The 12,728-nt window shown below is 33.1% G+C and overlaps 1 protein-coding gene across 1 annotated transcript; it reads left to right on the top strand.

The window, feature by feature from the left end:
* Positions 1–248: 248 nt before the first annotated feature.
* On the top strand, positions 249–2,985 carry LOC143066928 (uncharacterized). Its single transcript, XM_076239788.1, has 2 exons — positions 249–293; positions 1,592–2,985. The coding sequence occupies exon 2, from the start codon at positions 1,592–1,594 to the stop codon at positions 2,963–2,965; it is 1,374 nt and encodes a 457-aa protein (XP_076095903.1). The 5' UTR covers positions 249–293; the 3' UTR covers positions 2,966–2,985.
* Positions 2,986–12,728: the final 9,743 nt, after the last annotated feature.

The following is a 12,728-nucleotide window of genomic DNA, read 5'->3' as shown; positions in this document are numbered from 1 at the left end:
ATCCATTTCTCGGATACTGCCTGCAATTTTTTTAATACGTTTGGTGTATGGAATGATTATAAGTTGATGATGTTGGGTTCTTATAAAATTGATTCAATATCAGCAAGTTTGCCGTGGAACTCAAGACAATGAAAAGTATAGTTGGACAAATATAACATGTAATTGATTCATTTAAAAAATCATTCCATTACATTGTTTAGAAATAAGTAGAATATATGTTATCTTTAAGATAACAGAATGTGCACATGACAAACTGTACCCTTACGTTTAGAACTTTGACAACGATTTAACAGGTAAGACGAACATTTTATCTCTAGACATACTGTAACCTGATGTGTGGAAACATTAATACATATATCGTAAATAACGATATATACAAAAACTTGCTATACGATTTTAATTTATTAAAAAAGTTAAAAAAAATATTAAGATAAACATTGAAAACAATTAATTAATCTGAAGAGGTTAAAATCAGTTAAAGTAAAATCACAAAAATTCTAAACTCCGAGGAAAATTCAAAAAGGAAAAAGGAAAGTCCCTAATCTAATGGCAAAATGAAAAGCTCAAAGTCAAACTCATCACGTATGGATAACAACTGTCATATTCCTTTCTATGTAGAAAATGGTGGATTAAACCTGGTGTTAAAGCTTGCAAAAAAAAAAACCCCAACCCCACACTAAACCTCTCACTTGTATGATAGTCGCATCAAATTCCATAATATTGACAACGATGTGTTAACAAAACAAACAGACATGATTGAAAATGTTAAATGTAAGGGCACAGCAGTCTATATTGTGTTATAATCTTAATCACTATAAAACAATCAAATATGTAACAAAGAATATCAAAATGGCATATATACCACGCATATTAGCAAAAATTAAAGACAAGAATACACAATTTACCATACTACAATAACATAAATACGGGATGTATAAGTACAGAGCCACGTCACATATGTATCAAAGAAACATAAAAAGGCATATAGACAAAGCACATTAGCAAAATTGAAAGACAAGAATACAAAAATGTTTTACAATAGCACAATAATGGGATGTATAGGTACAAAGCCATGTCATATGTACATGTACCAACTTACTTACTTACTTAGTCCTTGCTATGCCTTATGGAACAGAGGGTAAAGACAAGTTTCCTCCACTCTTCTCGGATGTTTGATTTTCTTTCCACATTGCCCCAGGTATATCCTCTTTCCTTAAGTTCATTTTCTATGGTGCGTCTCCATGTTGTTCCATATGTATAAAAAAAACCCATAAAAGGCATATAGACAAAGCACATTAGCAAAAATAAAGACAAGAACACGAACACGAGAGTTATTTTCGAACAATAACACAAGGACGGGATGTGGAAGTACCGAGCCACGTCAAATGGATATCAATAAAATCAGATTAAACAATAAAATGTTTTATCTTCGATCAAATAGTAAAAGGAAACCCCTTTGTTACCTTCTACATTTTACACAGTGTAAATGAGCATTTTCAAAAAAGATGCAGACACAATTATGGTTATAAATTCTGCTATACTGATCGCTATGTCAGTTCAGTAATTATTTATATTAAACATTTTGTTTCAGATGTTGCTGTTATTGGTATTAGTGTTTTCGAGTAACACGGTGGGTGTGGAAGGAGCGTGTAAAACGATTGGAACTGTGTACGATTGCTCAAACTCAGGACTTACTTTACTACCAGATTTTACATCCATCCCAAATCCTGGTTTAATTACAACTGTAAATCTCAACAACAATAACTTAAGAAACATTTCAGCTCATGCATTTAACGGATTAACACACAAAGATTTAGAGATAAATTTAGGTCAAAATCAGATAGCATCTATTCAGGATGGCGCTTTTGATGCTGTTTACGATACACTTGTAAAACTTACACTTAGATCTAATAAGTTGAGGGATTTGTCACAGGCCCAGGATATTGGTAAATTAAATAAGCTGTCGTATTTAGATTTGAAGGAGAACGATTTTCCAGATGGAACAAGTTTGGATAGAGGTATTACTGATAACGTTTTCCGTCTTATTGGGGACACTATAACGGAATTTCACTTTGGAGGAAGAAATATTGCCACTTGGCCGAGAGTTGCCTTAACCCATTTTCCAAAATTAAATACCTTGAACTATGAAGGAGGATATCTAGCCAATATACCCTATGATGGATTTCATGGGTTTGAACACACGTTAGAAAAGTTGCACATATCTGCCACACAACTTAGACAAATACCACTGGCAATATCACAACTTACACAGCTCCAAGAACTATATTTTGATGACAATATCAAGGTTCATGACAGTGGAATTTTTGCGCAAGCTTTTGCCACATTAACTCATACAACTAGTCCACTTCGCGTGTTAAGTCTTCAAAATGACGGATTATCGCGATTCCCTGCAGTTTTGAGAAATCTTGTCAATCTTAAAGACTTGAATATGGGTAGGAACAGCTTATGGTACGTCGCCGATGATGCGCTGTCACTTTTGATTAATGCTTCTATTACAAAAATGGGGTTAAGTGGATGCCATCTTGACAGAATTCCACAAGCTTTACTTAAACTACCCAGCATGGCAGAGCTTGATGTATCGAAAAACAATATACAAAGTATTGAGCGGTATGATATGAGTAACCAGACGACTATAACGAAATTGAACGTCTCTCACAACCCTCTGGCATACATTTCTACGGAAGCATTCCAGTCATTGCCGAAATTAGGAGTTATTGATTTCTCATCCACAGCCATGACTCAAATTCCGAGAGCAATCTTAAACACCCCCGCGCTTACGACTTTAGACTTGTCTCATTGCCTTATCGAATGCACCTGTGATTTGACGTGGATATCGGTGTCCCGTCTTCCCGCAAAGACATTTATTGGGACTTGTGAAACTATTGAACAACCTGTTGAAACTTATATAAAGTCACGAGTACCAACCTGTCCTGCGAGGCGTTAATAAATATATTTGAATATTTAGTTTGATTATTTATCATTGGATGACATAGTATCATCCCGTAAAATTGATTAGATACCTACTGTGGTATATTTCGCTATTCATGATTGTTTGTTCATGGTAAATTGGTAGGAAAATCATTTTCGGTTAATATGATTCAATACACGGTTATATTATTAGTTACACAGCCAAAGACAAACAAAAATGGAAAACCTTTGTTGTTTCTACATGCCGATGGCATACCGGACAGTAAGTAAGTAGTGCTAGTAACCTTACACGGGGTCGGTAAATTCCATATGGAGTTCGAGCGATTATAATGACCCCGTATATATAGTATTAAAGGCCACTAGCATACTGTGTAGCGTATTCATCTTAATGACTATCTTAATATCTGGAAATTAATCTTTTGACCTTTTACAGTGATCTTGTCTTCGACCTGTAGAACATGCCTCCATTGGTCTATACAAATACAAATGCCCACAATAACAATTTGTTAGCTATAATATGTTTTCTGCATTTAGATTCAATCGTTTATCATCAATCTAAAATTGTTTTCATCTGTTGTCTGTGCAAAACATTTCAGATTTTCCGTAAATGAAAACTCATCATAGATACCAGAATTAAATTTTGTATTTAAAGTCATATTTTGTTGGTAAAGGGACGTAACACTGCCACTTACCAAATAACAAAATAAATAACACTCACTGACCAAGTATTAAAGATACAGAGTCCACGAATTCACATATAACCAATGACATTTCAATTAGTGTATATGACGAAGTTGAATATCTCTTCATTGTAGTATCAGAGATATTATATGTCTCTGCTATTACCAAAATAAAGCAAAATAACTAAAATAGTGAACTCCAAGGAAAATTCAAAACAGAAAGTCCCAAATCAAATAGCAAAATGAAAAGCCCAAAGCCATCGAACGAATGGACAACAACTGTCATATCCCTGACTTGGAACATGCATTTTCTGATGTAGAAAATGGTGGATTAAACCTGGTTTTATAGCTAGCTGAATCTCTGACGTATATGATAGTCGCATAAAATTCCATTATAAGGACAACAATGTTTAAACAACACAAGCTCTGTGTATAATATTTAGTACGCTATGCCTTTCTGCTTATAAGATTATGTACTCAAGGGGCATATTGTTTATAATATTTTTAAATTTAAAGCCTTTCTGTCTATACTTTTTAGAAACCAAAGCCTTTCTGCCCATACTTTTTAGTTCACACAGGCATTCTATCAATAAAATTAAGTCCTCAAAGACATTCAAAGACATTCTGTTTATAATATTAATTTCTCAAGGGCATTATGTCTTTAATATTAAGTTCTCAATGACATTCTGTCTATAATATTAAGTTCTCAAGGGCATTCTGCCTATAGAATTAAGTCCTCAAGGACATTCTGTCTATAAAATTAAGTACCCAAGGGCGTTCTGTCTATATTATTAGGTCTTCAAGGGCATTCTGTTTATAATATTTAGTCTTCAAGTGCATTCCGTCTATGATATTAAGTCCTCAAGGACATTCTGTCTATAATATTGAGTCTTCAAGGGCATTATGTCTATAATATTGTCTTCAAGGGCATTCTGTCTATAATATTGAGTACTCAATGGCATTTTGCCTATAGTATAAAGTACCCAAGGGCGTTCTGTCTATAAAATAAAGTCCTCAATGACATTCTGTCTATAATATTGAGTACTCAAGGGCATATTGTCTAAAATAATAAGTTCTCAAGAGCATTCTGTCTATAATATTAAGTCCTCAATGACATTCTGTCTATAATATTGAGTACTCAAGGGCATTCTGTCTAAAATATTAAGTTCTCAAGGGCATTCTGTTTATAATATTAAGTACCAAAGGGCGTTCTGTCTATAATATTAAATTCTCAAGGGCATTCTGTCTATAATATTAAGTCCTTAATGACATTTTGTCTATAATATTGAGTACCCAAGGGCATTCTGTCTAAAATATTAAGTACTCAAGGGCATTCTGTCTATAAAATTAAGTTCTCAAGGGCATTCTGTCTATAATATTAAGTACCCAAGGGCGTTCTGTCTATAGTATTAAGTCTTCAAGGGCATTCTGTCTATAATATTTAGTCTTTAAGGGCATTCTGTCTATTATATTGAGTACGCAAGGGCATTCCGTCTATGATATTAAGTCCTCAAGGACATTCTGTCTATAATATTAAGTCTTCAAGGGCATTCTGTCTATAATATTGAGTACTCAAGGGCATTTTGCCTATAGTATAAAGTACCCAAGGGCGTTCTGTCTATAATATTAAGTCCTCAATGACATTCTGTCTATAATATTGAGTACTCAAGGGCATATTGTCTAAAATAATAAGTTCTCAAGAGCATTCTTTCTATATTATTAAGTCCTCAATGACATTCTGTCTATAATATTGAGTACTCAAGGGCATTCTGTCTAAAATATTAAGTTCTCAAGGGCATTCTGTCTATAATATTAAGTACCAAAGGGCGTTCTGTCTATAATATTAAGTTCTCAAGGGCATTCTGTCTATAATATTAAGTCCTCAATGACATTTTGTCTATAATATTGAGTACCCAAGGGCATTCTGTCTAAAATATTAAGTACTCAAGGGCATTTTGCCTATAGTATTAAGTACCCAAGGGCGTTCTGTCTATAAATTTAAGTACTCAATGACATTCTGTCTATAATATTAAGTCCTCAAGGACATTCTGGCTATGATACTAAGTACTCAAGAGCAGTCTGTCTATAATAATAAGTTCTCAAGGGCATTCTTTCTATAGTATTAGGTTCTCAAGGGCATTCTGTCTGTAGTATTAAGTACTCAAGGGCATTCTGTTTATAATTGTAAGACCTCAAGGGCATTCTGTCTATAATATTAAGTATTTAATGACATTCCGTCTATAATATTAAGTACTCAATGATATTCTGTCTATAATATTAAGTATACAAGGACATTCTGTCTATAATATTAAATCCGCAAGGACATTCTGTCTATAATATTAAGTCTTCAAGGGCATGCTGTCTATAATATTAAGTACTCAAGGACATTCTGTCTATAAAATTAAGTACCCAAGGGCGTTCTGTCTATATTATTAGGTCTTCAAGGGCATTCTGTTTATAATATTTAGTCTTCAAGTGCATTCCGTCTATGATATTAAGTCCTCAAGGACATTCTGTCTATAATATTGAGTCTTCAAGGGCATTATGTCTATAATATTGTCTTCAAGGGCATTCTGTCTATAATATTGAGTACTCAATGGCATTTTGCCTATAGTATAAAGTACCCAAGGGCGTTCTGTCTATAAAATAAAGTCCTCAATGACATTCTGTCTATAATATTGAGTACTCAAGGGCATATTGTCTAAAATAATAAGTTCTCAAGAGCATTCTGTCTATAATATTAAGTCCTCAATGACATTCTGTCTATAATATTGAGTACTCAAGGGCATTCTGTCTAAAATATTAAGTTCTCAAGGGCATTCTGTTTATAATATTAAGTACCAAAGGGCGTTCTGTCTATAATATTAAATTCTCAAGGGCATTCTGTCTATAATATTAAGTCCTTAATGACATTTTGTCTATAATATTGAGTACCCAAGGGCATTCTGTCTAAAATATTAAGTACTCAAGGGCATTCTGTCTATAAAATTAAGTTCTCAAGGGCATTCTGTCTATAATATTAAGTACCCAAGGGCGTTCTGTCTATAGTATTAAGTCTTCAAGGGCATTCTGTCTATAATATTTAGTCTTTAAGGGCATTCTGTCTATTATATTGAGTACGCAAGGGCATTCCGTCTATGATATTAAGTCCTCAAGGACATTCTGTCTATAATATTAAGTCTTCAAGGGCATTCTGTCTATAATATTGAGTACTCAAGGGCATTTTGCCTATAGTATAAAGTACCCAAGGGCGTTCTGTCTATAATATTAAGTCCTCAATGACATTCTGTCTATAATATTGAGTACTCAAGGGCATATTGTCTAAAATAATAAGTTCTCAAGAGCATTCTTTCTATATTATTAAGTCCTCAATGACATTCTGTCTATAATATTGAGTACTCAAGGGCATTCTGTCTAAAATATTAAGTTCTCAAGGGCATTCTGTCTATAATATTAAGTACCAAAGGGCGTTCTGTCTATAATATTAAGTTCTCAAGGGCATTCTGTCTATAATATTAAGTCCTCAATGACATTTTGTCTATAATATTGAGTACCCAAGGGCATTCTGTCTAAAATATTAAGTACTCAAGGGCATTTTGCCTATAGTATTAAGTACCCAAGGGCGTTCTGTCTATAAATTTAAGTACTCAATGACATTCTGTCTATAATATTAAGTCCTCAAGGACATTCTGGCTATGATATTAAGTACTCAAGAGCAGTCTGTCTATAATAATAAGTTCTCAAGGGCATTCTTTCTATAGTATTAGGTTCTCAAGGGCATTCTGTCTGTAGTATTAAGTACTCAAGGGCATTCTGTTTATAATTGTAAGACCTCAAGGGCATTCTGTCTATAATATTAAGTATTTAATGACATTCCGTCTATAATATTAAGTACTCAATGATATTCTGTCTATAATATTAAGTATACAAGGACATTCTGTCTATAATATTAAATCCGCAAGGACATTCTGTCTATAATATTAAGTCTTCAAGGGCATGCTGTCTATAATATTAAGTACTCAAGGACATTCTGTCTATAAAATTAAGTACCCAAGGGCGTTCTGTCTATATTATTAGGTCTTCAAGGGCATTCTGTTTATAATATTTAGTCTTCAAGTGCATTCCGTCTATGATATTAAGTCCTCAAGGACATTCTGTCTATAATATTGAGTCTTCAAGGGCATTATGTCTATAATATTGTCTTCAAGGGCATTCTGTCTATAATATTGAGTACTCAATGGCATTTTGCCTATAGTATAAAGTACCCAAGGGCGTTCTGTCTATAAAATAAAGTCCTCAATGACATTCTGTCTATAATATTGAGTACTCAAGGGCATATTGTCTAAAATAATAAGTTCTCAAGAGCATTCTGTCTATAATATTAAGTCCTCAATGACATTCTGTCTATAATATTGAGTACTCAAGGGCATTCTGTCTAAAATATTAAGTTCTCAAGGGCATTCTGTTTATAATATTAAGTACCAAAGGGCGTTCTGTCTATAATATTAAATTCTCAAGGGCATTCTGTCTATAATATTAAGTCCTTAATGACATTTTGTCTATAATATTGAGTACCCAAGGGCATTCTGTCTAAAATATTAAGTACTCAAGGGCATTCTGTCTATAAAATTAAGTTCTCAAGGGCATTCTGTCTATAATATTAAGTACCCAAGGGCGTTCTGTCTATAGTATTAAGTCTTCAAGGGCATTCTGTCTATAATATTTAGTCTTTAAGGGCATTCTGTCTATTATATTGAGTACGCAAGGGCATTCCGTCTATGATATTAAGTCCTCAAGGACATTCTGTCTATAATATTAAGTCTTCAAGGGCATTCTGTCTATAATATTGAGTACTCAAGGGCATTTTGCCTATAGTATAAAGTACCCAAGGGCGTTCTGTCTATAATATTAAGTCCTCAATGACATTCTGTCTATAATATTGAGTACTCAAGGGCATATTGTCTAAAATAATAAGTTCTCAAGAGCATTCTTTCTATATTATTAAGTCCTCAATGACATTCTGTCTATAATATTGAGTACTCAAGGGCATTCTGTCTAAAATATTAAGTTCTCAAGGGCATTCTGTCTATAATATTAAGTACCAAAGGGCGTTCTGTCTATAATATTAAGTTCTCAAGGGCATTCTGTCTATAATATTAAGTCCTCAATGACATTTTGTCTATAATATTGAGTACCCAAGGGCATTCTGTCTAAAATATTAAGTACTCAAGGGCATTTTGCCTATAGTATTAAGTACCCAAGGGCGTTCTGTCTATAAATTTAAGTACTCAATGACATTCTGTCTATAATATTAAGTCCTCAAGGACATTCTGGCTATGATATTAAGTACTCAAGAGCAGTCTGTCTATAATAATAAGTTCTCAAGGGCATTCTTTCTATAGTATTAGGTTCTCAAGGGCATTCTGTCTGTAGTATTAAGTACTCAAGGGCATTCTGTTTATAATTGTAAGACCTCAAGGGCATTCTGTCTATAATATTAAGTATTTAATGACATTCCGTCTATAATATTAAGTACTCAATGATATTCTGTCTATAATATTAAGTATACAAGGACATTCTGTCTATAATATTAAATCCGCAAGGACATTCTGTCTATAATATTAAGTCTTCAAGGGCATGCTGTCTATAATATTAAGTACTCAAGGACATTCTGTCTATAATTTTGAGTCCTCAAGGACAGTCTTTCTATAGTATTAAGTACTCAAGGGCATTCTGTCTATAATTTTAAGACCTCAAGGACATTCCGTCTATGATATTTAGTACTCAAGAGCAGTCTGTTTATAATATTAAGTTCTTAAGGGTATTATGTCTATAGAATTAAGTACTCAAGGGCGTTCTGTCTATAATATTAAGTACTCAATGGATTACTGTCTATGATATTATAAAAGTACCCAAGGGCGTTTGATCTATATGAAGGTCATTCTGTCTATAATATGTAGTATTAACGGGCTTTTTGTCTACTTTTTTAAGTACACAAGATCTCTTTGTCTTTAATATTTAGTACTCAAAGGCATTTTGTCTAGGGTGCATGATTTCTAATTCCCTACCTTCTGTCTATATTATTAAGTACTCAAGGGCATTATGTCTATAATAATATGTACTCTATCAATACTATTTAGTACTCAAGGGCATTCGGTCTATAATATTAAGTCCTCAAGGACATACCGTCTATAATGTTAAGTCCTCAAGGACATTTCGTCTATGATATTAAGTTCTCAAGTGCATTTTGTCTAAAATATTAAGTACTCATCGGCATTCTGTCTATATTATTAAGTCATCAAGGAAATTCTGTCTATGATATCAAGTCCTCAAGGACATTCTGTCTACAATATTAAGTCTTCAAGGACATTTCGTCTATGATTATAAGTCTTCAAGGACATTCTGTCTATATTATTAAGTCCTCAAGGAAATTCTGTCTACAATATTAAGTACTCAAGGGTATTCTGTCTATAATATTAAGTACTCAAGGTCAATTTGTCTATAATATTAAGTTCTCAAGGGCATTCTGTCTTTAATATTAAGTACTCAAGGGTATTCTGTCTAAAATATTAAGTACTCAAGGTCAATTTGTCTTTAATATGAAATACCCAAGTGCAAATTGTCTATAATATTAAGTTCTCAAGGGTATTTTGCTTATAATAGGTCCTCCAGGACATTCTGTCTATAATATTTAACACTCAAGGGTATTCTGTCTATAATGAGTAATGGAAGTCATTCTGTCTATAATATGTAGTATTAACGGGCTTTTTGTCCACAATTTTAAGTATACAAAATCTTTCTGTCTATAATATGTAGTACTCAAAGGCATTTTGTCTAGGGTGCATGATTTCTAATTCCCTCCCTTCTATTTCAACCTCCCTACTCTTACGTCCCCTTTCGTTACTCCCAGATGAAAATTTTCATTTTTGTCGAAGGATATCTCTCATTTTACTCACTCTGTTCCCCCAGATCTCGCCCCTTGACTTGCGCTACCCCTAGCTACTACTTTCTGTCCCTCATTCCCATGTTACCATACCAATGTTTACCCCCTCATGAATGGCACAAGGTAATCCAAAGCTACCAAAGTCTCTGTGTTTTCTGTTGCTTTACTTCACTGGTTTACATTGTAATATTGTTAATTAAATAATTCCTTAATATAAATGGGAAAAAAATTAAGAACAAAAAATTAACATTAGTTAATGTAGATCTTTTATACACAAAATATATTTTCCCTGTAAACACTGTAAACTAGATATTCCCAATGTTTGTCCCATTTAGCAAGGTCGCTATCAATTATGGATTCACGGAAATAGTGAAAATGGAAATACTAGTAAGCTGAAACAAAATCAAAACTTCCATTCTCAATTTTATTTCACTCAATGTTATCATTTTCCTCTTGATACAACAAGTACAGCAGGATGTAGAAGCTTGGTGTAAAATTGGTTTAAAAAAGTATTGCTATGCGAATAAGTTACTGGGATACCAACTTTAATTATTATTTTTTTTAAATCTGTATATCTCTCTAGAACATACTTATCATTCGTATATATAAACAGCTAGATCAGAAAAAGTCAGGGATTTATTGAAAAGGAATCGATTAATATGCAGCAAAAATATGCAATTATCGGTCGGGTTGTGGTCTCTTTGACACATTCGCCATTTCCATTCACAATTTTAATTATGTAATTAAGTTACCAAGGACAATCAAAACGACTTTATCTCGATGGAAACATTGAATAAGAATAGATCGAGAAGACCGCAAATACTTGTACAAAACTCGAGACGACCTTTTCTTAAATTGTACCCAAAATAGAAGAAATATATCTCCTCTATAAAATAGTTATCTTTAATTTTTAAACCTGCACCGACGGACTTTTAAATTTCTTTTTTCACGAGAAGACAGTACTTATCTATTCAGTGTACATGTGACAAGAACAGACCTATGACCTTTTAACATTTGAAAGACTTTTTGAAACACTCCGAAAATTAGTGACCCGAAATATCATTTATGACTAATTTGTGGGCATTATGTTTTCTGGTCTGTGCGTCTGTACGTTTGTCCGTCCGTTCGTCATGTTCCCTATGATATGATCATTCTAATTCTAACGCCAAATTATAGTTTTGATCCGAATTTCACGGTCCATTGAACATAGAAAATGCGATTGTGGCATCCGTGTACAATAGAAACATTCTTGTTTTCAATTTTTTTATTAATATGCAGCAAAGATGGATATTTTTAAACTCAAGTTTTACAATCTTCTAAAGCAATTACCTTGATAAATACTGAACATAAAAACCTTATCGTATTTGAATGTATATTTCTAATAACACAGTTTCAAAAATAATGTCAAATCATAGATACAGAAAAAAAAAACTGTAAAAGGTCTTATTACCAGAAAGCAACATAATGTTATAATAGTTGTGTGTGTGTAAATGCAAGATTAACAGATGTTGTCGAATTGTCAAAACAAGTCTACCGAATTTCAATATAAATCTAATATGTGATGCAAAGCAGTGTCAAGAAATACGACCAATCGTCACCAGAAAGATTATTCTAAAATAATATCTTGGATTTTCCTTGTCGCCTTTCGTATGCAGTGCTTTGCGCAATGCATTATCAAAGTTCCAAAACTTTATCTGAGACGTGACCAAGGGCATTAAAGTCATGCTACGAAGTCTGTCTTTCTCTCAACAGATTTTGTATTTTGATATGATTGGATGAAATCTGACCAATGATTATGTCAGCTTATTTCCTGGTTAGATGTCTGAGAACTGACATGTTGTTAAAGTGACCCCGATTTATTCCTTGTCTGTGTTCAAAGTGTACCGAAGATTTTGTTTATTTGTTATAAAGTACACTTGTCAAACAGGAAGATACTGTTCGGCTGATCTGAAAGTCACTATATCTTCCACCTTACAATTCCTCATAACATGTTTCTGCACTGAATAAATAATTATTCTTATATGCAGAAAAATTCATATCTCATCACAAGCTCAAATATAATTATGCAATCATAATAGGTATTGTCCTTTACTAAATTTGGATATATTACTCTCACACGGGAAAATGTATTCGAATAGTTATCAAAAGTACCAGGA

Source organism: Mytilus galloprovincialis, chromosome 3 (assembly GCF_965363235.1).
Source record: "Mytilus galloprovincialis chromosome 3, xbMytGall1.hap1.1, whole genome shotgun sequence".
Taxonomy (NCBI): Eukaryota; Metazoa; Mollusca; class Bivalvia; order Mytilida; family Mytilidae; genus Mytilus; species Mytilus galloprovincialis.
Note: the sequence above shows the minus strand (reverse complement) of the source record. Positions and strands in the feature narration are given on the sequence as shown.